Source organism: Rhamphochromis longiceps, linkage group LG14 (genome assembly GCF_057381845.1).
Source record: "Rhamphochromis longiceps isolate RC_006_pf linkage group LG14, R_longiceps_female_GT1.1, whole genome shotgun sequence".
Lineage (NCBI taxonomy): Eukaryota > Metazoa > Chordata > Actinopteri > Cichliformes > Cichlidae > Rhamphochromis > Rhamphochromis longiceps.
Genome location: NC_140570.1, coordinates 8,636,495 through 8,663,144, shown reverse-complemented (window position 1 = coordinate 8,663,144; position 26,650 = coordinate 8,636,495). Strand labels below are relative to the sequence as shown.

The window sequence follows — 26,650 nt, the reverse complement described above, 5'->3', positions numbered from 1 at the left end:
TCAACAAATGGTATGGAGGCCAGAGGGCTGTGGTTTGGGTTTTGTTAGAATGAAATACTTGAGTGTCTGTCTATATTGTTATGGTGTTAAAAAAAAGAACTCCAATGAAGACAGATGGGTAAACTCATACCCAATATAAGTCAGATAATTACACACTCACAGTCTGCAGGGGTAAAGCAATCTCCCCTTTTCTTCAAAAGCTCACGCACAACCCGGATCTCAAAGTACGTTTTGAAAGGCATATGGATTTCAACACCACAGTCATAAATACATCAAGGAAACCTGCATATAGTCGAATAAACAAACTTTTGCATGAGTTACCCACACCAGAAATCAAATCAGAGCCTGTCCACGTTCACCGCACCAAGAGGGAAGCCGGGTCTTCCAACAAAAACACATATTCCGCCACCCGGCTGACACACTCGCACACACAAACAGCAGAGGAAATCCACAAACCCTCTAAAATACTGGGAAATCCCTGTCTTGGAGGCGCAATAAAGTCAGGCTATTTAGCCTGCAGACTCTCCTCCCTAGCTGCTGGATTAGCATAGCGTGGCGTTAACAGAGCCAAAGCTAGCTGCTACCTGCTGAGCCATTCTTTGCCCAGTCCCATTCCCTCAATCAGCTCTAAATCCCTGTCGCTTTGCTCGCTAGCACTAAGCTAAGGGCCTCATTGACTGTAGCCCGCAGGGGTGCGTGAAGCCTCCATTTCTTTTTCTTCACAGTAGCAAAAAAAAAAAAGTGAGGAGATTAGTAAGGGGGTACTTTGTCTTATCTCCCTGTCTCTAAAGGAATCTTTCAGCGCCCGGTGTCATCATTAGAAACAGGAGGACACTAGGGTTTGTGGGTTTTGTTCGAGAGGTTGTGACCGCTTCAGTCGACAAAACACAAAGTCAGGGTTTGTACATGTGCGCTGACCAGGAAAGTGTCCGGAGCTGAGAGCGGGGTCAAGCAGCTGTTTGAGAAGGTGCCCCCCACCCAACCCCCGAATCCTAAAAGCTGGTGGGAGAGTTAATTGAGTCCCATGCTTCACAGCCTTTGGGTCTGAGCCTCTTAAAAGTCTAAAGACAGTCTAAGAGCAGCCTACCTCAAACTGTGCACGGTTGATGAGGTTTTTTTTTTTTTTTTGCCCGTCAATTATTAAGCTGTCCCAAGCTGACCCTCACAGGCTGTCCCAGAATTCTTTGCAGAACTCCAAATCCCCCCGTTTTGCCATAGACAGGCTCTGGCATCTTCATCTGTGGTTTGAAACTCAGGATTTCAGAACTTGTGTTTGAAAATGTGATGTCAACATATCAGGGCTTGTTTATAGCAGCGACTGCCCTGCAAAGGGAATAACTGGAAGAAAAGAGAGGTTGATATCCAAGTAAAGCTGGGGGAAATTTGCTTCCTATTAGGAGCCTTCGTGTGTGTGTGTGAGAGGAAAGAGACCACAATAGTGGGTGGTCCAAGAGACCGTGGCTTCAGAGAGGAATCTCCCTTAAGACTTGCTGGATTTATCACTGTCCGGACCAGCCGTGGCAAACCTATACAGACGCAAATAGAGGCGCACAGGAACACATGTGTATTGAGTTTTAATGGGATCTGAGCTGAGACGCCCTCGTCATATCCTCTCATGCAGCCCTCAAAAGTCTAACCCAATTTTTTCCCCCCACACCATCTTTTTTATACGTCTCTTTTTTCGCTCCCGATGCTCTCTAACTCTTTTTTTCCTTAATTTTTTTTACTCTTTCTGTCTCCCGCTCTCAGAGGCTTTCTCTCAGCAAGCCTCCTTTCAGAGACAGAGAGGGGTTTGTCAGGTGCCAAATCCCTGAGCTGAGAGATCAAAGACAGACAAAGAGACTGGTGACTTACTGTTCTATTCTAGAAAGGCAAAAATGGAATCCCTCATAGACCGGGGACATCACATTCTTCCCCTTTTCTACCCCAGCAGCTCTTTCACTCATTCAATCCTCCTCTCTAGCTTTAGTCTTTTTCCCTCTTTGTCACTCCTTCCCCTGCCCCATCCCTGTTGTCTCTGAGCTAAAGCCCGTTTGGAGAAAAGGAGACTGGAGTGAGTTGCAAGAGTTAATGAGTAGTTTTGTCTGTGCAGTCGGGGACTCTGCTGGCTGATTTAGTTTAATGGAGAGGGGGGGAAATGGGACCATCGATGCGTCCATCTGTAAAAAATAGGAGCACAGAAAAAGCTAACGATACAATGATAGCTACCCACAGGCGAGCCAACTACAAAAAAACACAGCTAAGTTTTCCTCCGAGTGGCAGCAACCCACACACCAGGCTTTGAACAGCGATAGATGCCGCCAAATAAATCCACATCTACCCACACACCCACCTACTGCAGCCCACCTTGAGTGACCCGCATGCTAAGCCTGATAGGCAAGCTATTCTGCAGCCTACACAACAAAGTAACCAATACACTAGGGAATGAAAGCATGAGAGCGAACTTGCACTACAATAAGCATCCGAAAACCCCGGGAATGTAACACCCAGCGCACGGCGCACAATAACCAGGCCTGCCCAGGCAGAACAATTGCCTCTCTTGTAATCAAAAAAAGGGAGAATTAAGTTCAAACTGCTGCCTTTCCCCCCGCTTTCAAAGCCGTGCTTTATCTTCTATAGGTGATGAAAACTCGGTCACTCTTTTTTAGTCATAACAGACAGTGAGCGCTCTTCAGAGGAGCGGTCGGAGGCATCCTCACAAAGCCGCTCTTTCAAAAAACCAAGCGATCGGCTTTCAGGACCTGAGGGCAAGGAGAGTCTCGCCTTCTCCTGCACCTTGAGGAGCCAACGATCTCTATTCAAACTGCCTTTCTGCCTTATCCCCCTGCCTTTGTGTGTTTTCAATCTCTTTTTTTACCCTCTCTGTGGAAGGCAAGTTGCTCAGGTGAGACTCCTGCTAAAAAAGATTACGATTCCAATAATGTTTCTCTTTATCCCCTAGCTATGGAATATACACTCACAAGCTGAACGTATATTCCCCACACGAACATGAATGTATAAAACAAAATAGCCTCCATATCGACACACCTGAGCCAGTGGCATATTATCGGGGCTAACTAGCTGCTGACCGTTAGCGTCTGTCACTGGGACAGCAGGAGAGTGGAGCAGGTTAACTCATTAATTCTGTCACTCTGGTTATTAATTACCTCCAGCCCTGACAGCGACGCAGAGCCACACGGCCAGCGAAACACATCAGCGTGATGGATGAGGGACACACGGCCACCGAAACTGATCACCATGATTGATGACATACACTCGACACACATCTTGACCTTGACCTGGCAGGGGAAAAGGTCCTATATTAGCTGTAGCATCCTTTAAGATGCAAAAGTGAAAAAGTCTGGGAGCGACATCTGGGCCGACATCCTCACTGGTGTTAATGAAGGCTTCAAACAAAAGCCATCGAGGCTAACAACGTTAATAAGACCCAAGCCAACCTTGCTGACAATCACCGATGCTTCGCTACCGGCGGCCGGTGCCAGCAAGCGCGAGGGTTGCCAGCGGTTTGTCTGTCGAAGGCCAGATGATTTATAACTGTATTTTCAGCCACACCAATCCATCACCCGAGAACCACCCAAGACGCTGCCCTAATTAAAATGTCTGTACCTGACATATAGGAGCACCGGCCAATGAACCAGATGAGCAAAGCGTGTTGTAAAAAAGGAGAATTATAACAAAAGAAGGCTCCGAGAACCGAGGTTACGCCCGTAAAACAAACTGTTCCCTCGTGCTGATGCCTTGGCCTTTCATCCAAATTCAACATCAGATCTGAAATGTTCTAACCTGCAGCGTTTCCACAAGTCAGTACTGAATTTTTGCAGACACTGTAAAAGACCTTTGACAGCACTGTTCACCCAAATATAGACTATACCGCAGACTGGATATGAAATATGGACGCAGCCACAGTGACGCCACCTATTGGTTTTGGACTCCGCAAAACCAGTGAAGCCTTGGTGAGTTTGGTTTTTTTGGAGCCAAAAGCGATGAAATTTGGAGCACATGGAGTGCTCAGTTACCAATTCCTGCTAGCTTTTGTCTGCTAATCAGTGCTAAATAACAGACTAATAAAATACGATTAAGTTTATTAGAACTGAAGCACAAACCACTTGGATGGTCGTGTACCACACTGTACCACACAGGTTAGGCCTAGCAACCAACAGCAGCTCACTGTGTGCATATGTCAGACAGGAAGGGTTTTCGTAGCATTTAACTGAATGAGGTATCCATCAGTTAACCCGATGTATAGTGGATATGAACGAAGAAACTAAACCAGTTGTGAACAGAGGTACTTTTGAAGCCAAGCTCAAGTGGTGACATGTTGTCTTCATTTTTCATCCCAAGGGGTTGCTGCTCAAATAATACAAGAGACTAACGAACAGTTTCCTGCTTCATTATGAAGCCGTTTTTGCTAAGAGCACAGTGTGGTGCCATATTGTAAAAAGAAATTGCAATATTGTTCTGAGGACTTCCTGTAGACCAAGGTCTCGGCGTTCTTATTGACACGTAGGCCCCAACTTCCTCCCTAATTCCTCTAAGTTCACCTTAAGAAGGAATATTAGTACAATGGTCATATCGCAGAAATCTAAAGTATTCCACCCAGCCAACTTCACAACATACAATACAATTGCTTAAAGAATGAGAGTCCTGAAAGTAAATGTAAGGAAAAGAATGAGGCACTTCAAAAAAAAAAAAAAAGACTTCAAGAGAGGAGGGTAGAGAGCAGAAATTGTTAGGACTTTGAAACGAATGGAGAAGAGCTACAGCAACAGGATGGAAAGATGAGGAAGAGGTGCAGGCAAACAGATCCATCTTTGTCTGGTGAAACACTATTTGACTTGGCTGCGTTAGGTGGGAGCCACTCAGATTCCACATTTGCGCCCATGCCAGGTCGGCAAGGGTGGCACCACCCAAAGCCGGGCATCGTGCCAACTGACTAAGGACCTTTTGTGACCTGAGATTCACAAAGCAGGTGGGTAATGGGCTATAATTCAAGGCAAACAAGACAAGTGAAACATACACAAACAGAGGCATGCAAACTTCTGTGCACCTGCAGACCCTCAGGTATGAACACAAAAGCCCTTCAAACGTCCTCTGGACTATGCAGATTCACTTTGCAGAGCCATGCATGCATGCAAATACACACAAAGATGCACATATCAGCTGAACAGGCTTTGTGTAAGGAGGTTAAGCACAGGCAGCACAGCAGGGACCAGGGGAGGTAAACAAACACAATCATGGCATTGTCTTGGTCCAATTTCCTCAGGTTCTCTGGGGGGGGTTAGTGTCTCATGTTGGATATGTGTGTGTCTGCATGTGTGTGTGTTTAGCATACTTTCCTGACATTGTTTACAATGAAAAGAGCCGCATTTCAATTCAGTTATGACAAAAAAAATAAATAATAGGTAGATAGGTGTGGGAGGTGGGGTGGTATGCTAATGTTGTTGTGTGAGGGGACACTCGCAGGGGCGCACACGCTGCTAAACAATTGGGGGAGTTTAACTATTCTGCTCGCGGTGAGTCAAGGAGAATGAGGCAGGAAAGGGGAGTATGTGTGAGGAGAACACACACTAAGAATAGGTGAAGAGGAAGTGATAGGGAAGCGGTCTCAATGGGGCCTCGTAGCCAATTCTGTAAACAAGTGTAAACCACTTGTGACATTGCAGTACAAATACACAACAAATCACTGCACAGACTCAAGGTGACACATGCTCAATGCACAGCTTGTTCACTCGCATATCCATTTTTTCTTGCACAGTGCATAATACGTCACACATACGTTCTGAAACTGGGAAATACATCAACATCACGAGCTTTCTGCGCAAAATGGGAGAAAATATCACGACAGCTAAACAAAGGACAATCTAGCTATGCGTCAGCTGAATATATACATCACACACTACGAAGCGAACTTGGTAAGATTAATGCAAGTAACAAACAAAAAATGTGCCTTTGTGATTAATGCATGTGTATGATGATGTTGCTATTTCTCTTGCAGGGTAGCACTGACTGCTTGCTGCTGATTACCACTGAGGCTGGGAAGCACGATTAACAAAAGCTAAACTAAAAACTAAAACTAGATGTGAAAAAATCATTTTTGTTAGTTAGCTGGTTATTTAAAATAATAAGAAAAATTTGACTTTCACCAAAACAGGAAAACTAACTGAAACAATTTTGTGAATTAAAAAAAAATTATTAAAATAAAATGAAAGCATAGACAAAATATCCTGATTTCTAGTGTTTGCTACTTTGCCAAAAAAATAAGTCAATATTAAAAGCCGCCTGCTGAGGCCTTTATGGTGGTGTTTATTGAGACTTTGGATTACTATAAGACTGTGAATCTGCTATTTTCAAAAGGTTCAGTGTTTTTATTCTAATACCTGGAATCATTTTCCTAAATCTTGCCTCTGACACATGCCCTCCCATACATTATTAATTAATAAAGACTAAAGCTAAGACTGAAACTAATAAAAACTAAACTAAAACTAAACATTTTCAAACAATAAACCAAAAAAAACAACAACCCCAAAATACTCTGGTAACTCACTGAAACTAGCCTAAATTAAAAGCAAAAAGTCAAAATGAAACAACCAAAAACTAATTACAAAATACAAAACTATGACAACTTCTTGGTAGTAGTGTGGCCCATGACACATAAGAAAACACCAACATATAGAAAAAAGGTTGCAAAAGCACAAAATAAATAATAAACAAAAGAAAAAGAAAAAAACAGAAGTGTTTCTGGGGACACATTAATGTGACAGACCAGCTGTGACAGAAGCGACAGAGACCAAAACATGTGACGAACTGCTGGAGGATTCACCGGCGCTGTGAGGGAGATGTAAGGTAATGTGTTTTTTAATTGCATCATTCATCTAATACTGTAGTTACATGTTTGCTATTAACCTTTTCCTGTTAGCTTCTTACATTCTGGTTGGTTTGTCACCCTAAAAACACTTTTGTTGTGTTGGGTCAACTTTCGTGTGTTTTTTTCTATTTCTGTTGTTCTGTTGCAGAAAGAAGAGCCTCAATAATTATTAAAAGGTGCTTCAAGATCTAGATATGAGTAGTTTTTAACTAACATAATAATCTCTAAATGTTCCTTCTATCTGCAAACTCTGCGTGGAACCAGCTGCAAAAGAAACTAACTCTAAGCAGCTGGTCTCAATAAATAAATTTAAGGTGATGTGGATTTGGATGAGCACTGTTTGTTTTATGTATGTGTGTAAGACTAATATGTCTTCTTGTGGGTGTTGTTCTGGAACCACTGTTCACTCTCATGTCCATTTTTGCTGGGAAACTCAAACATCTTATGTCCAGATTAAACAAAGCGTAAATTAAATTAATTAAAGTTTTTTTTCCAAAAAAGCCCATAAATCCGCCCTCTCTGGCCTGGTTGCCACAGGTGTGTGACCTCAGGTGGAAACATTGCAGCTGGAAAATTGTTCAAATATGATGTAATTGCTACATTTCTGCAGATAGCTCAAAGCAAAAATAAACCTTAACCTCCATCACATGTATTCTGATATCCAGATAAACATGAAAGCAGAATGGCTAAACCACTGCCTGTAGCTGTGGATTTTCAACATTAATTTCAGTTGTCTTTTCAAACGGAACACATGGTTTATTTAATCTTTAGTTACAGCGGAAGAAAAAGGGCTCCGACTTACACTTGGATCATTAAAAACGACTCCACAGTGACAAATTCACCACGTAAAATATTTACACCGAGCTTACATGTAAGTTTAGATGACTCCACCACGACCCCGTCGTAAATCAAACACGCTCCACCACACGCACACGGGACGTACAGTTTGTCAAATGAAAGTGCGCGCACATCTGTCAGCGCTTAAGCTCGCACATGCAAAAACTTAAATTGCTTCGTTGTCTGCGGTCTCGGGGGCGAGTTTAACATCAACCTTGACGGTTTCTCAGAAGCAGCTCGGTGCAGAGGTTGCAAAGGGTCGACTTATGGGTGAAAAAGGGAGGTATTTTTAGGTTGTTTGTTTAGGTAATCTACTTGTAGCTCCCAGACGACAGGCTGTCTGGGGCCTCAAAACACCTTCTATTGTGCATGTGTGTGCACATGAGGTGTGTGTGTAGCCCTGGGAATGCTGCGCTGCCATTGTGTCTCTGCACTGGGGGACACGTTTTTGATGCTCTGGATGTGTGTGTGTGTGAGTGCACACATACACACACACACACACAGGTTACATAAAAACTGTCCCGGGTCACTGGCTCTTCAACAGCTCATGTCAGCCCAGTGACGGCCTGCTGGTCTCCACCGCGACTGTCCCTGCCCTGCCCTTTGACCTCACCTGGTGTTACTCAGGCCTCATCAGACCACTTTCCCCCTCTCTCTGTCTCTCTCTCCTCTTGAAACAGAAACGAGGTCACTGCCATCATAGAAATGACACCTCCCATCCTGAGCCTCCCCCCAGTTTGAAACTGTGTTGACTCCTGCTCATGCTGCATGCCTTGACATGATGTGTGTACACTCCTAAGCTGGCAGCGTATATGTGTGTCCAACAGCTGGATGCATACGCTACCTTGCCTAACCCCCAGAATAGTTAAACCTAGCCTTGTGGGCAGAGTGGAGAGGGTGTGTGTGGGGTGAAGGGCGTGCAGGGTTTGTAACAGGAGCCTCGGGTTAATGGCTGCTGCTCTGACAAGGTTACTCTGCTAATGTGTTTTAGCCTTTAGCTTTGATGTGACAGCAGACACACATGCACAAGGATGATATTGGAGGGGGCAAACAAAGGGATATGAGGTAAAATGCACAGCGTGCTTTGAAGTAAGTGTGTGGGCACCACCGCGGTCGAGTTTCTGTGTCGTGTTTTTCACATTCCTCTAACTCTTTACATTCTTCCAACACAAGCATATCTACAGCTCTCTCTGCCTTTCCTTATCTCTTCTTATCGTTGCGATTTATCACCTCTTAAGTTGACGTTCTGCACTTATCAGCTTTGCTGATTGTGAAAGCAAAGAAAAGCGCTCATAACTTCCTTTATTCTCCCGCTTAATGCCGTCAATAATCAAGCTCCAACCTCCAGGCCTGAAAAGTAAAGCCAAGAAGAGTAAAGCCAAAACCTGCAATTCCTAATGTGGCCACTTGAGGCTGAACCAATGCCCATAGATGCCAATGGAAGAATGCTCTAAAAGAAAATCCCAACATGGTGGCAGCCGAAATGCTTAAGCTGAGGTTTCAAAAAGCAGAATCCAAAAATGAAGAAATGCCCTGGTGGCTTGGTCTGTCTGTTACTATATACAGTCTATGATTTCAGCACACTAAAACCCAATACTAATGTAAACACAACATATCAGGACATATAGCTTTGGTTTGAAATTTTTTTCCTTTTTAAAAAAAAAAACACAGCAGAAGCTGCTTTTATTGAGGAGGTTAGCTCTGGTGTCTTTCCAACTCAATGCACTCTTTAAAGGGTCAGTTCACTCATGCTCCCTGTAGGCCCAATGAAAACGGTGCAAGATCAGGTGAATCAAGTCTACAATACACACAGCTGATATTGACTGTAATATCTACCGCAGCTGCCAGAGGTCATGACATGACTACACTACGCTTGTTCAAAGAGGGATCACCACCCATACCCCCTCCCCACTTCACCTTTCACATCTCCAGCCATTTATCAGGCCACTAGGAATCAATTCATCTTGCTTTTTCTTTTATTGTCTCACACACACACACACACACACACACACACACACACACACACACACACACACACACACACACACACACACACACACACATTCCTTCTGTCAAACAAAGTCACTTTTTGGTGCCCTTGTTTGATTTCAATCGCTGTCTTTTCTCTTAAGCTTGATCCTATCTGTCTGCCTCGCTTTCTCTCCCTTCCTCTTTTTTTCTTCCAGCGATACAAGTCTTCAAGGGAACACGTTACTTTTTTTTTCTTTCCCCTTCTAGCAGTATTTGAAAACTCACTAGATATCAGGAAGGATCAAGGTTTCTAATCCCAGAGATGTGCCCTGCCACGGACATACCTCAGCCTCTGGCTGGAGATCAGCAACTTTGGGTCCACCGGCGCAGCAAGAGCTCCACATCCCCAAATTACATTTCAGCTCTCCTGCACAGAGGTTACACCTCAGAGGCAAGCCCACGGTGTGTTTGATACACATGTACGTTGCCATATTTGTGTGCATACCCATCTCAGCAATGTGTCAGCCACCTGTTCTCAAAATTCTGGGGTGAAATCAAAACTGTAGACGGCAAAAAACGTGTTAACAAAGGTAAGAAAGAAAGCTTTGCTTTTCTTGGAGAAACTGGTGTCACACATTGAATAGAAATATAAAGCTACAGCTAACAGACAGTGAGCTTTGCAGACCTTGAGGATACAGCACATGGGCTAATGTAGTTGTAGGCTGTTTTTTCACCGGAATCATCAACTGTACAAAAATAACAGACGTAGACATGACCGACTGGTTTGTGGACTAACAATCTGAAAGTTTTGTATTTGGTCAATGGTCTATATTTGGTCTATATTGTAAGGTAAAGACCTACAGAGAAATGCAGAGAAAACCCCAACAAGATGGCAGACAGACACAGATACTGGCTAACTGAAACATATAAATTCCAAATTTTCTCACATTAACAAAAAAAAAAAAATCTGACTTCACTGACAGCCTGTTTACACAAATAACCACATGGTTTTTGGTTATCATCCCGTATCCCATATAATAACTATTACAACACATGCACCAAAAAGCACCAACAGCAAAACAATTCTGTTCAGTTATTCAAGCTAGTGAACGTGAGGTCTAGCAGAGAGCTCACAGCCACAGCTACTTACGTCACCATTAATCTGGCATAACTTTAAGACTTCTTGTTTTTTGTACTGAGTTGAAAACACGTTCATTTGCAGTGTAAAGATGGGAATTCTAACATGGGAAGCTTCCAACAATGACTTGCATTTTTAGCCAGCCTTGAGTGTCATTACAAGCATTTGACACTTGTGTATTTCTTCATTTTTCAGCCGCAGACCTTGCAGGGACTGACTGCAGTGTAAAGGCAAAGAGAATACTCTCCTTGTTCATCATCTACAGTACAGATGTAGCTACGGTCCATTGGTGTGGCAATGTGGATAGCTCTAAATATGGCACTACATATGAGCTTCAACCATTATTAGAACAGAGGCGGTACTCGTCAGAGCAGTTTTACATTTACTTCATGGTTCCAACAGGCAGGAAATCAACATGCTAGAGCTGAATTCTGTTAGAAGTGTCAATTTAAGCAGTCAAACATATGTTTTAAGTTTTAAAAAAATAAACTTTACTATTTATTGTTGGCCCTACATGTCTTAATTTCTGCACTTAAGCCTGTGTTGTAAATGCAACCTGTAAGTTGTAACCAGCTTCTCTGTTTAAGCTTTCTCATTACCAAAAAACAAGCCATAACCTAATGCACCGACTCCTCCGCTGAAGCACCGATTCACAAGCAGGCGAGCGTAATGTCAGTTTAGGGTCTCCAAACTCATCTTCCATTGTCTAAGATGAAGGAGGCTTTGGATGCCCAGAATACTTCCTCCCACTTCACATCTTTAATCTGTTTTCCTTGCAACAATCTGCATGTAGTCTTTTATTCTAATCACACATTCTAAGTGTGTGTGTGTGTGTTTTTCCAGGGAGAATGAAGCACTGTGCCACTTCCTCCTATGCTGTGATTAGAAAAGGGGGATCTCGGCTCATTAGAATGGGCACTGCATCCAGTCTCAGGGCCCATCAGATTACACAGCCGCCCTTTATTGCAAGGCTTTTTGTCATAACCCCTAACTGATTGCTACGGAGCTGCCTTTGATTTGGCCACTGAACTCTTTGCCCTCTGAGGAAAAAAAAGGATGATGACGAAAGAGAAGAAAAAGACCACCTAGATACTATTGGATGGTGCTGGATTGTGTGTGTGGTGGGAAGGGGGGGTGGGGGGGGATCTTAAGTTGGAAATCAGCAGGAGAAAGAGAGAGGGAGAGATAAAACATTTCAAGGTGTTTGCAATCAGCCTCCCATTGTCAGATACTGAAGGAGAGCCGGCCGTTCATCTGAGGGGCTGCTGAGCTGCTTTGTCTGCAGGCAGAGATCGCGCACTGCGATTCGGGATGTTAATAGAAGTTTCTGATACAGCATGTGATACGCCTGCTGAGACAGATGCACTGAATAAACACGGGCCAGATAACGGTTCAGACACACACACATTTACTCCGCGTCCGTCTGCGCTGGTGATCACTAACACACTGCCCCAGATCGAAGGGATTTCCGTGCGATGGTGAACCGACAGATGAAGTGCAAAAAAAAAAAGAAAGGCAAGGTTGCCAGACTGGAACTAAATCTCTTTCCACTTCACTCCCTCCCGTGTTTTTTGCCTCCTTTTCTCCCTCCCTGTCTCCTCATCTCGGATCTCCTCTGCTGTTCTTGGCGAGTGAGGTCCGCTCTGCCTCTCTTTCAGCACAAAGAAGGTGGCAGAGGCCCTCGTTCTCTTTCATAACCACTCTCTCTCTCTCCATCTCCAAAACAGTTCACCCATGCCCACTTGATGGCTGTCCACTTCTCCCTCTCCGTCGGCCTTTCTCTGCCTATACATCCATCCATCTCCCTCCACAAACGCCACCTCTTCTCTCCGTCTGCCTGCCAGCTCGGGGAGAAAACAGGGCTTTTTTTAGGGGGGGGGGGGGGGTAAGGAAAATCTGAAAAGTGAGCGAAGGAGAAAGAAAAGGGCAAAGGAGCAAGAGGGAGAGTGTGCAGGAAAAAAGGAGGGAGAAGAAGGGGAACAGCCTGAGGAATGGGGGAATGGCAGAGATGCATGGGGGGTGGAGGGGTGGGGGTGAAAGGACTGCAGGGTTGTGTTGGTAGAGAGCTGGGGTATTGATTCAGGGCCTTTTGACATGCTAATTTGCTTGCTGACTGCTTTAATCGCTCCCTCTTCCCATCGCGGGCTTCAAAGAGAGGATGCTTTTCAAAGAGGAGAGGAGAGGAGAGGAGAGGAGAGGAGAGGAGAGGAGAGGAGAGGAGAGGAGAGGAGAGGAGAGGAGAGGAGAGGAGAGGAGAGGAGAGGAGAGGAGAGGAGAGGAGAGGAGAGGAGAGGAGAAATGTTATCATCCTCATGGCCCATATGTTGTTAATGCCAGCTGACAACCATGTAAGCTGCACTGTTACAAACATAGTGTACTTAAGAAAAGTAGTGTGTCTTCACAATATCGAGTGTATTTCAATGAAATTAAAATGAGCTGAAGGCTTAAATGCTCCATTATAGGTTGAAAAAGCAGATCATTACAAAAAACGGATTATTCAAAAGTTTAAAGCAGGTCCAAGTTCATCAACAGTTGCTGTACAGTGTTAGAGATTTGTGGCCTTAATAGGGAAGCAACGGTATATTCTGTACTCTGTGGATCATTCGTTCCCACTGTGTACCACAGTGTCCAACCAAAAACAGAAGTCCCCAAATTTCCCTAATTAATTTAGCTAAAACAACACCTGTCATTTTTTCCAGTGTGGCTAAACTACCTAATGAAAAACCTAAACAAAGCATCGAATGGAGCCGATTTGACACTTGTTGCTTTTTCAGTCAGACCCACTGTAATCAAAGAAAGATTTCCGTCTGCAGTAACTTGTCTTTGGCAGGAGTGCTCTGTCATGGGAGAGCGGCAGCAAGACAAAAAGCACAGAACAGAGAAAGCCCTGACGATAACAGATATGACACAGATTGAAGCAGCATGACAGGAGGAAGTGGATTGTGAATCTGCTTGCAGATGTGCAGCAGGAGGCTAAAGCAGGATAAAGAGTGGGCTCATAGAGAGTCTGGCCGAAGATATGTGTAGAATGTATTGAGCAGTCAGCTGATGTGGGTTAGCACTGAGATCAGCTGATCTGCCCCCCTGGTAGCTACTTTCCTTTTCATAAAGCTTATAGTTGGGGCTGGATCAGGTGACCCTGAATCCTCCCTTAGTAATAGACTTCTGAGGGCTTCCCATAATGCACTGAGTGTTTCTTCTTCTCTCAACTTTTTTCACCTTAGTGTAATATACACCACTCTGCATTTGATCATTAATTATTATTAATCTCTGGCTCTCTTCCACAGTGTGTCTTTGTCCTGTCGCAGCAGAAGTCCACCACTTTCCGGGAGATTTCTTGGTGACAGTGGGAAGGGAGTTTTTCCTTCCCACTGTCACCAAGTGCTTGCCCTAAGGGACTCAACTGATTGTTGGGGTTTTCTCTGTATAATTGTAGGGTCTTTACTTACAGTATAAAGCCCTTGAGGTAAGTGTTGTTTTGATTTGGTACTGTATAAATAAAAACTGAATGGAGTTTGAATTGCTTGACCTAGTGCTGCGCTCGATTTAAATCTATTCAAAACACTTATATCAATCTGATTCCAATGACAACAACATTTAGTGCGCCTTTAAATAATTTTTTCAGAAAACAGTCCTGGTGATTTATTGAATCCTTTAGCTCATTTTAAATATAGTTACTAGATCTCTCTTCCAGCTGGTGTTAGAAACAGAAATGAGGCCCAACTGTAAATTGTGACAGAGGAGCTTAAGTTGCATAGAAAAAGAAAAAAAAGAAAGAAGGAAAAACATGGATAAACATGGATACTTGTAGCAGCATAGTCATACACCCTGAGGTGTAGCTGGCACTGTGGGAGTACTGCAGCTATCAACCCGGGTCATGCTTGATCACCGGTGGCTTCCCGCCTTAAACAGGGCACGACGAGAAGAAACAGAGAAGGGTGATGAGTGTCGAGCCATGAAGGGAACAAACACAGAGGCAGGACGGCCGCCTGAGCAGGAAAAGCATTTCAGCACCTCGACTAATGATGGCTGTATTACCACCAGCATCCCCGCCCCACCTCCCTCCTCCCCTTCTTTACCATTCAAGTAGAGGGAAGATTTGTGTGAGCTGAGAGGACTGCTTCTTTTTTTTTAATCAGAAGAAAACAACAGCAGAATATTTAAAAATCCCTTAAGCAATTATTTTAGCAGGAACGAGGAAGAAGGGAGGAGGAGTTGAAGGATTCCTCGTGAGACATTTTGTCCTCTCTTTCTGCATCTGTTGTTCTTTGCTGCTCTCCGTTGGTAATAGCCTCCGTTCCTCGTCTCTATTCAGCGGCACAAAATGAGCCTCTCTGGTGGCAGCGAGAGTGATGAGTACATTCACCTCCATTCTGCTGCACTCTGCTCGGAGTGCGGGTCTGTGTGCGCACGAAATTAAAACTAAAGATTGTGAGTGCGCGCGTGCATGCGTCTCACTGCTTCGTCTATTTCCATGCATTTGCCTGGATATATAGAGTTTGTTTGCACGAGCATACGTGTGTCAAATGTTTATCCCAAGATGTAGATGACTGGGGTTTGTGCGCACGCTCTCGGGTGTCACTCGCGCATGTGTGTTCGCTGGGAGAGTGACGGGTGATGATGTTTGGTGTGCCGCCTCCCTCCCCACAGCGAAGGTAATCTCATTATTCAGCCCACTTCCTGCTGCTGCCACCAGAGACAGGCTGACAAACACTAACCACCTCGACGGCCGGAGCAGAGAGAAGAAAAGGGGGGTTAAAAGAAGAAGAGAAAAGGAGGAAAAAAAAGACAGCGTGAATGGGTGAAAATTGCTTACAGAAACTCGGCAGTAAAAATGGAGGGCTATGAAAGGAGAAAGAGACATATGAAAAGAGGAGGAACGCCTGTGAATAGCCGCTGAAGCAACAGGAAATCTGAAGAGACAGAAGACATGGAACAGAAAGAAAAAAAAAAGACAACCAAAAGGAAGATGCAAATGCTTAATTTGTGTATATGTAGAAGAGAAGGAAGAAAGGGAGCAAAACAGGGGTTGGAGGAGTGGTGGTGGGGGGAGAGAACAAGGGACTGAGTTTGTGGATTTAAAGTCACCCGGGACCGGCGGGCTAAATAGAATTACGTGGTGAATTTAGAATGATGCTCCCAAGCGCATATTTAACACTGTCAACAGAGGGAGGGATAGAATGGGAGACCTAGATACACACACACACACACACACACACACGCACACACACGCACACACACACGCACACACACACACACACACACACACACACACATATAATGAACGGAGCACAGGAGAGAAACTTCATCCGTAAAACCTCTTAATCCAATACCAATGAGAGTTTCCAGCTCAGCAAAGACTGCTGAAGCAAAAATGCTCCGATCGCACACCGACATCACAATCGGGTCCTGAACACACACACGTGCACAAGCAGGATTTAAAGAGGACGCAAATGCACAGATGGAATTTAAAGTGGATTTTACCATGCATTTGCTTATTTTCTGTCTTTTATATGCTGTTACATTAGTGGATGCTCATATTAAACATGGTACAAGTTTTGATTATTCAATTTGATCCAATTGATATTACATGTTTGTATTTAAACCTAAATACAAAAAAATAAGGGGTTAGGGTCTTTGGAAAGTAGTGATTATGGTCAGAGTAAGCCTCAGTTCATATAATGTCCTCTCATACACTTTGACAGTTTAAAACATGCAAGGCAGGGCCTTCTGTCTGATCTGTGGGACAGACCACACAGCTGATGAATCGGAATCACGTTAAAACTGGGTTTACAACAGAATTAGACTAAAGGTTGAACATTTAGTTTTGATAGTTAGGATTAGGATAAGGCTCTAGAGAAAGCTCACAAAGAAGTAGAAACTTGTTTGTGTTGTGATGAGAGGCAGTTATGAGTGAAAGCTTCACAGCTCAACTATGTGCAAGCATTCTGCAGTGTCAGAAGCATCTGTCAACTTCACACCTTAAACAAGCTACTCATCCCCAACAAACACACATGACAACAGAAGCAGCTTCGAGGGAAACAACTTAAAATCTGATTCATGAAAAAACAACTGCCAAAAACGTTATTTCGATCAATCTTCTAATCAAGAAAAAAGCGGGCAATTATCATTTCTCCATGATGATACACATGATGGGCCAAAGTGCCCACCAATCTCTTCTTTGCATTACCTCAGAGACACTCCCGCAGTTCCAACAGCAGGGACTCCCTCACCAGATGAGGAGTGAGACAACAAGCTGACCCCCGCGCCCTCCCCACAGAGTGGGCGAGGTGGTTAACAGGGAACGAGATCCCAAACACAAACAGACAGTCCCCTCTCCTTAGATCAGGGGGCCCCTTGGCCCACAGTGCCCCGGTTGTCCCTCTTGCCTTGGCCCTGGCTATACACCCTAGTCACCCTAGGTCCACCTAAGGCACAGACACCCATACACACTCCCCCTACCACAGCTGTCAAAACCCTGACATCTTAATCAATCCTGGATCCCCAACCCTGTCATACACTGCAGTAAGATGGATGCGGAAGGGGATGACCCCTGACCTCTGCCAGGGGTAGAGAATACAAGTCCTACATCCCCTGTCAGCTCCCCCTCTAAATCCTTCTCCCCCTCAAACATCACCAGTCTCAGACGGCTCCGCTGCTGCCCCAAACAATGATGGAGGGGAGCCCATTCATCCTGGGCTGGGAACCAGGGGCCAGGGTGCCCTTGTAACCCTGCACGTACACAGGACAAGCACACACACACACCACTCACACAACTGCACCAAAGAAAACCTTTTAAACAAAAACAGTTTGAACTTTATCAAACCACCTCATAGGCTGACACTCTCATACACATTTTCAAAACAGCAAAACAATACTGAAAAAAAAAATCACACCTTAACTCATGTTTCCTTTAATTTCACCCTCACCACAAAGAAACCCCAAACCTCTGCATAAGTCTGTTTGTCAACACGGGCATAGAAAAGCGGAGGCCCTCCCCCCCAGAGCCTGTCACATGGGGAAATATTAACCAGCTCATCTGTGCACTTGAGGACCAGCACCTTTTAACCCACAAGTCCCTGACCCACAATCAAAATAAAGCCAACACATGTTATCCAGCTGAAAGTGAAATTTAGAAAGAGAGTAGAACTGTAGGTAAAAGTGAATAGAGTGGGCGTACTGGCACTGTAAACTTAAACAAACTCAAGCAGATGCAGTGATATGGGGACTAAATGGATATATTGGCTTGAGCAACAGTGCTGGTGCCAAGCTGGCAAACACTACAATACTGCATTAGTCACATAAAATCAAAGCTTCCAAGTCCTTTATTGCCTTCTATGATGACTATAACAGCTATTTATCTCAACGAGAATTAAAGGGAAGAGATAAGAAGTCATTTCCAATGATGCAACAAAATGGAAGTTATGGTATACAATATGAGATCAGGGTTCTCATACTGAGTCATAAGAGGTTGTTGTGGTAAACTGATTGCAGATTTCTCTCTCTCTGCTTCTCTAAAACTGACTCTGGATATAGAAACCTGGCTGGAGCCATCTGAACCCCGAGGAGGTGGCAACACTCCAGGAGAATTCTTACTGATCGTACAGTGCGCTCAACAAATAAACTCTGAACTATACACACAAACCTCCATCTGTGACTACTTGAACCCCTTTGCCTTTCCCCCACCCCCGAGCAGCCAGTGGTAGCCCTAAATCACCAGACCTGTTTGTCATGCAATTAGTCCTCCGAGATAAAGGCTGCCTCGTAAATTAGGAGAGGTGTAGTAGTCCGCCCCCCTGTTAATCACCCGTGCCCAGCCTCTGACCCCTCACTGCTGCGGCCCACTGCTTTCTGTGTGATGTTGGTGGGTGGTGACGACCGGGGTTTACCAATAAACTTTCCTGGCAGAACTGGCATCCGCTCATCTGGCCAGCTTACAAGTGTGCCCCCAGCTTGGCAAAAGACTGATCAACAAAACAGCTGCTGAATCCTACTAGATGTTATTAACATCACAGTACTGTATACCATAAGCCACAGACCACTGGGTGCAATGAAACAAGGGAGTTAAAGTGGGTCAGAGGCAATCAAAAATGCCATTTATGAAGAGCTTGGAAACTGACAGAAATTTGAAATGATCCATTGGTGGGTTTTTGATTGGCATTCCTAGGATCATTTTAAATTCACCAACAGGCTTCAAGCTCTATCATGATTGTGATTTTAAAAAGTCTGAAGGGGGAAGCACTCTGTGCTGACCTTAAAACCTCATCAAACTGCCTGGTATAGGATCACGGCAAGCCAAGAGTAGAATAATTGTCCACAAAGGGCTATTCCTCTCCTACCAAATAGAACTATTTCAGCCCCATCTCCCAGCTGTGTATTTTTACTCCTCTCATACCTGCTTGGAATTATAAACCCTTTTCTCTCTCTCCTTCTCTTCCTCTAAAGCTGTCTATCTCTTTTCCACAGCTTGAGGCTCTATTGGGAATAAGAGAAAGAACAGTTAGGGGGGGTGAAAGACACAGCGTTAGTGCAAACCAGTTGGGGCACTAGTCTCCTCTCTCCGTGTCACCAATTCTCCTGGGATGCATCCCACTGCACAACACCTCCCAGTGGGCCCACTAATTACTCCATTTACAGTCATCTCCGCTTCTATCACCCAACTAAACACTGGAGAGAAGGCTGTAGAGAGCTAGGGAGCAAGGAGATAAAAACATCCAACGGAGAGGGAAGAACAAAGAGAACAAAACACACGAGATAAAGACAAAAAGACAGAGACAGGATATTGTAAGGGTGGGACGGACTGGAGGAGAGGGGGGACGGTGGTCTATAAATCGAGAAAGGAGCCAAAAAAATGTCATAGACAAATATCAATTCCTTACCTTGACATTCTGAATTGCGCTCCTCGTATCCAGGGTTGCACAGACAGTTCCCAATGGGCACCAACCACTCGCCGTCTGCCCCGCAGTACATCTTGGGCACCTCCTTCTCCTCTGAGTTATCCACGCATGAACCACGAACTTCCACAAGTGAAGAAGTATCAGCTCCAGTGATAGTATCTGGAAACTGGGCCAAATTACGCACGGCTAAAGGACATTTCTTATAGAAGACCCTGACAGAAACAAGTGCAATGCACGCCCCAACATCCTGGAAAGCCAAATAGAAACCCTTGCGGTTCAGGGCTCCCACATCCCGGACTTCTGTGTTCAACTTCATGATACGATCGCCAATGTCCACCTGAGTGAAGCTCTCATCTGCGGCGATGGTATCGATCTTGCCGAACTGGTTCTCTCGGATGTAGCGCTCTTTGTCGTTGTTGGACTCGTAGTAGTAAAGGTTGAAGGTTTCCTTGCAGGTTCCCATGACACCCGGGAGACTATTGCAGTCTCGGAGAGTGAACTTAATCTCAATGTAGACTCGCTGGGCACCTCCTCTGGGGATCCAGTCAGTGCGGAGCCAGTTGTTTTGATTGGGTTCCATGACATTGCACACCTGGTACGTCCGAATGGGGATGTTCTTTTCATCCATAATACTCACTTCCTCCCACTGGGGAAAGGAAACAAATAATAAAATGTTAAAATCAGAATCAGAGAGACTTTATTAATCCCAGAGGGAAATTCTTAAACTTTATTCATCTCCACCAGGTCACCAGTGACTGGTTTAGAGTTAGTTTCAAATCTACCCCTTTATATGGAATTTTCCTGTATGTAGCTTTCCCAAATTAAAAGTGTTCAACAGAGGGCCAAATGCATAGAAGAGCTAATTGGAAAAGCTAGATCTTCCAGTTTAAACTGTGCTTGTTCAGCAACCTAACCCTAAGTGGTTCCCTAATGACTGGGTGGATGACGAGAGTTTAAACTTTAAATCTGCTTGTGAAAATGGTATTTTCCAAACAGCAGCTAAAAGGAACCTGTAAAGAAAATTTGTTCAACATTAAGAACATCTAGAAAATGCCAGACATAAAAGCTCTCCTAACTGCCAATGTGTAATATGTAACCAATTAAGCACCAAGTACATATTACACGGTGCCAGTTTGCGCCAAGCAATACAGCGCAAAAGAGCATTTTGTTGGTTTAGCCAAGCAGAGCAGTTCATCGATGGCTTAAATTAATGCATATTTTATGAATGACACCTAATAGAGTTGTGCAAAGATATTAATATTTATTGCTTCTCCTCCACTATGAAGGAAATATGTGATTAGGTCTCTGGCTCAGCAATGCCTACAGTTCAATTACTTGGTGAGCTGTACACAAAATCTTCGTCTCACACACACAAACACACACCTAGGCATTAGAAGATTGCTAATGATCTAATGTGCGCCTGCTCTACATCTGCATACATGATTGGCACTGATGTCAGTATGAGCTTGCGCGGGGGGTGCACAGATTACCCGGTGTGGTCTGACTTATTTTTTACCCAGGGAGAATGTTTGTTCAACTCGTAATAAAGTTTCTCTCTCTACACGGCACCATTGAGGAAACGCAAGTATTTCTCGAGAGCCTCGGAGCAGCCCGCTGCCTCTGATTTTTTTTTTTACCGTGTGTTTTAAATAGAGCCTTTGACTGAGCTGGGCTGTAAACAAGAGCAGACAAGCTTTTGGCCGTTGTCGTTTCAGCCATTTAGAAAACTGCACAAAAAAGAAAAAAAAATTGAAACATGTGAGTCAGGCTGCCAGATTTTACTTGACGCCTTATCATAAACAATCTGGATTTAAGCCTTATTTCCCCAAAGCAGAGTGGTACGATAATGCTAAACATAGCTGTGGCTGTAGGATTTAGAAAAATGTCTATCATTTCCCTCCTGCTCTCTGGCTTCAGCCCCGCTTTTGTTGTGGAAATCAAGCACCGCTGAGATAACGCTGCACCTTTCCCCCCGCCGATAGCAAGAAAGAGGGAGAATAAGGCCAATTGGTCATAATGAGAGGGTGAATGCAGGCTTTGCGCGGCTGCCGGGACCCTGTCAATCACTTGCTTGTGATAAAATGGCTGAGGGGAGGACCGGAGCGCAGCACCGATCAAGTTCATTTAGAGAGGCCGACAACAGAGCTCGCAACAGATGCACAAGATGAGATCCTGCTCCCCTGGGTTCATATTCATTAGCTGACATGGCGGTTGCTAATTTGTATTCATTTTCATAAAACATTAAAAGGCTTAATTGTGGTTTTCATCACATTTGTGCAAGCAGGACAACTGGAAGAAGTGACTTCTGACTGACGATCACTAACCTTCTGTCGTTTGAGTGACCCTGACCTCTAAGCTTTGACGATTTGTGATTTTAAAATTTATTTATTTATTTATTGGCCTTTGAAATTTGTTTTTTCCCCCCAGGTTTGGACAATCAGAGGACAAAAAATGAATATTTTATCTAAAACATCAAAACCTACTTTTTTATTTATAAAAGGCTAGTTAGGGTGAGGGTTAGTTCCCAGCATGCATCTGAATACATATTTACCTGTTTCTATACAGTCACGTTTAGGCTAGGTTAAGGCATTGCATGTGCCTTACGTTTAACTAAAATCTAACACTTGTGGCCATCGTGGGGCCCTCTGCGGCCCCTGTTCTTTCTCGTACCAGATCCACTGTAGCCCAATTAGAACCACCAGAGATCACACATTCTGTCGATCCTATTCCCCGTTGCTTTGTAGCTGGTCATACTGCAGGCAAGAGCTGAACCCCACTGCACTTTCCCCCCCTCATTCATCCATTCCAGAGGACCCTCTCTCAGCTGCCAAGTTCCTCTCCCTCTCCCTCTCGCTTTCGCTTCGACTCAATGGTGGAAAGGGATATAAAGTTTCTCCACAAAGGCCGATTCAATCCACGGTCTATTCAGGAAACCCGACGCCCGCTGGAGTATCGGTCCCCGCATCTGACCATTACAGAGTGGTTGGAGAGGAGGGGAGCAGAAGAGAAAGAGGAACAGGGCTTGTGAGGTTACTGGGGTGCTTACACACCCCATGGTTCTCAAAGCAGCTTCCTGAACCCGATGTGGGTCTCGAGGTGGGTTACAGGTGGCCTCTATATAAGATAAAAAATGAATTTATTCATTTTTTTGTGAAATGATCTAATCCTGAGCCCAGATGCACACAAACACACACACACACCAACACACACGCAATACAACAACAAAGATATTCCCATAAAATGCTCTCCAGGACAGAATCTTATCAAAGGGGGCTGTGTATCTATTTGGCGGATCACTCTACAGCTCCTGCCAACAATGGATATCATCTCTCTATTTTTTCCCAATAGGGGACCATGCGTCCTAACAAGGGGACACTTCTTTGCAGCACTTACCCCTCCTTCTGTCGGGTTGGAGACCCATCCCAGCTCCCCCTGTACAGCTCTGGAGTCCAATAACGTGACTGGAAAACAAGAATGAGAGAAGTGAGCATGCAGTCTCAGACCGTCCACACAACATCAGCACTGGCATATAATCCAATTAGGCCTTACACTCTGAGGAGGAGAAATGGCTTCCTTTTTTTTAAATGATTAAAGCAAACACACACACACACACACACACACACACACACACACACACACACACACACACAAAGCTTTAAAGCGATTTATGTAGTTGAGGAAATCTTCTCATGATGATGGTTCAGGAGTAAAAACTGTGGGCCAGCAAGTGTTACAAAGATGTACATGTGAAGGCTTTGTTCTGCGTAATTCCTTGCTGTGCCTAAGAGATGTGGTTTGATTGATTTTCGTTAAGCAAAGGGATCTTCTATCAACGACAAACGCGTTTCCCCCGGAGCCTTTCACATCGTGATTTTATCGGTTGCTCACCGTCGGCTTTACGCGTTTGACTGAATCCTCGTGCGTAAACTTAAAATAAAAATTAAAAAAAAAAGAAAAAGCATTTTATAAAAGGGGAAAAAACACAGTGACAGACAGAAAACCGAACACAATACTTTCTCCAAAAAAGTAAAACATCACGCACAAGAAAAATTCACGCATATATTTATAATTTAAAAAGGGATCAAATTTATTTTATATTTGCGGTCCTTTAAATTTTCTTTTAAATTCCCACTGAAAGGAAAAAAGCTTAATCAGCTGCATGTGTTGTAAATAAATAAATAATTAAATAAAAAACCGAGCACGTAAGCACATGAAATACATCATCGTGCACAATGAAGACTCATTTTAAATTTGAATCTTTTGAGTCCCAACTAAACGGCGCTCGGGGTTTCTAACTGTGGACTTGTTGTGTCGGACAGCTTTGCTGTGCCGAGCAGAACAGACGCACACCAAAGAGTCCGTCAGAGAACAGACGTGCAACTAATGGGCTCGTCTTTAATAAAATAAAGTATTGATTTTATTAGTGTTTACAGTAGAAAGTGGGTTTGAGCCTCATCTGTAGCGGACCTAACACGCGGCGCTCCGGGACTCGAGCAGGCGACTGCAGCCCCGAAGACCTCCGAGCGCATGTTTTGAATGAGATACACCACACTTCATTTAAATAGTTCTCATTTTAACACTTGATCCTTTTTAAGTAAACGTGTATCTGACACATCATCGGCAAAAAATCTTGAATGAATCGACGACAAATATTTTGTTGTGTCGGCGTCAATGTAATGCGCCAGGCAGGAAAGCTAAACTTTTAGAATTTATTCGGATTTTTTCCCCTAAATGACGAAGTGACAGCAGGAGACATCGCTGCGGATGCTTCTGAAAATGATGGATTAAGAGCTGCTTTGTCAGTCGGATGTGTGGTTTGCGAGTCTCCAAACTGACTCGTATATTCATTTGGTTTCTCTTTTTCGACACATGTTTGTGCGAAGTGCTTTTTTAAATTGTATTTATTTATTTATTTTTTTGGGGGGGGGGGGAGCAGATGTCTCCTTCACTGTCCTACAGAAAACAGCACGTATTGCTGGAGGGGAGAGGGGGCAAAAGTATCAGTACTCCCAGGCTTTCCGCAGCTGGCACGATCCAAGTCCGACCCAAAACAACGGATGCGCGCTCGGTCAGGCACTTCTCACTCCAGTTTCGCTCGCATAAAAGCTCCGCAGAAGCCGCTGAGTGCGTAAAGGTGACCCAACTCGTCGCGGCTCCACGCACTCGCAACTACTGGGGCTCGGCGAAGTGAGCCTCCGCGGCGCAAAAGCCGCACAGACGCGGGGGAGCGGGGATGAAGTCCCGCCGCAGTTAATTTTCCTCCCAGCGACCTTACCTTCATTTGGGGGATATATCCGTGACGAAGAAAGAGATGTAGAAATCCCAGAAATAAGAAAAGTGGCCGTGAACAAAATCCCTGCCATGAGTGCCATTTGTGTCGGTGCTGCGTTTTTTCCCCTCTCCTCTTTTTCTTTCGGTGCTCTTCTCCCAGGTCCTGCTGTCTCTCTCTCTCACTCTCTCACACACACACTCTCACTCACTCCCTCGCTCTCTCCTCTCTCTCTCCCAGTGGAATATGGGTCTGAAGCGGACAGAGGGGGAAGAGAAACGCACTGAGCGCTCCACAGCCAGGAGGCGGGTCCACTCCGTGCGCTCTGACGCGGACTCCGTCAATCCATATAGGAAACGAGAAGAACTGGGGGTGGGAAGAGAAGAGACGGGGGGAAATAATCATTAACTACCCCCCAACACACACACACTCACACAAATAGGCACACACCTCTGCACACACCAAACAGTGGTCACTACAGTTCAGACGCATGAGACTGGGAATCATAGCGCACATTTGTCCAACTCACACTGACTGTGAGCTACAAGATACAATCTGCCTGGTGTGTGTGTGTGTGTGTTTAGAAAAAGCAACACCTTAACTAACTGTAGAAAGCGCTCCTGAACTCTCCAGTATGGGAGTGAAATGCACTGCGTCAGTCTCAGTCCTTCGCGCTCGCAGCACTCTCACTGTGCTGATAGTTCGGCTCCAGGTGAGTCCGAGGTGAGCGAGCCGCACCGGACCAAGGTCGCCACCTAGCGGACAACTCGACGCCTGTTCTCCAAAAGAATGAAAGGGGGAAAAATTGGATTAAAGAGCAAGTGTGAGCATGACCTCCCCTAACATTACACAGAATTGCACTTTGTAAAATTGACAATGCACGTTTCAGGATGGGTGGCGAGCTTGTATTGGATTATTGTCACTTGCTGTTATTCTGATATTATCACGGCTTTATGGGTATTTACGATGAAACCTATAGGCACAGTGCAGCGTGAGAGAGGCAGACCTGGTTGTCTGTTGAGCTCCTGCTGCTGCTGCAAAAAAGCAAAAAGCAAATGGTTGTTACCCCTGCAGTTTTTCTTGAAACAAAGGCGGCATTGTTCACATCTGAGAAAAGCCAGCTGTGTCCACGTTTAAGATTTTGCCCAGGGTGCTCTCACTCATCTTTGTCCTCCTACACAGGTCTTTCTACTGCTCCCGTGAGATGCGCCCATTGCTGTGGCTGACAGGCGGCCTCTCAACGATCTGCAGAGAAGACTGTCACTGTGTGGGCAGATTAGGGCTTTCTGCATCACCACACACTGCGGCCGGTGACTGCAGCCAGGCTTCCGCAAACCACGACCGGCACCCTTTGAATGTTGTGTCTCCTTTGGAGTGAAATGTGGCCTTTTCACAGATTACGAAGGCAGTGATTCAGCATGCCCTCTGCCTTCATTGTCCTTGGGCTTGTCATTGTATCCCTATCAGCTGTATGGCTGCCTGTTCTTTCTGGGGTTTGGAAAGTCAAAACAGAATTTTTCACGAAGATCAGAAAAGTATTCCAGCGCTGTGTGCAAACTGCTGTTTTAAAAATCCAAAATGCACCTGCATGCATTTTGGATTTAGACTGCTTCATTCACAGCCCAGGTTGCAAAGGCGAGCCAGCAAGGGCGAGAGCCATTAGAAACTTTCCT

At 44.7% G+C, this 26,650-nt stretch overlaps 1 protein-coding gene across 2 annotated transcripts in view; it reads right to left on the bottom strand.

The window, feature by feature from the left end:
- The window catches only part of epha4l (eph receptor A4, like), a 62,485-nt gene extending 37,202 nt beyond the window's left edge, over positions 1-25,283 (bottom strand). The window contains exons 1-3 of one of the 2 annotated variants that reach the window (XM_085380214.1): positions 24,984-25,283; positions 23,102-23,169; positions 19,691-20,354 (exon numbers count right to left, since the gene is read on the bottom strand). In XM_085380214.1, the coding sequence (XP_085236340.1) occupies positions 19,691-20,354; positions 23,102-23,169; positions 24,984-25,080 (829 nt within the window). In that variant the 5' untranslated portion in view covers positions 25,081-25,283. The remainder of the gene's footprint in view (positions 1-19,690; positions 20,355-23,101; positions 23,170-24,983) is intronic. The other variant, XM_085380213.1, reaches the window with a different exon arrangement.
- Positions 25,284-26,650: the final 1,367 nt, after the last annotated feature.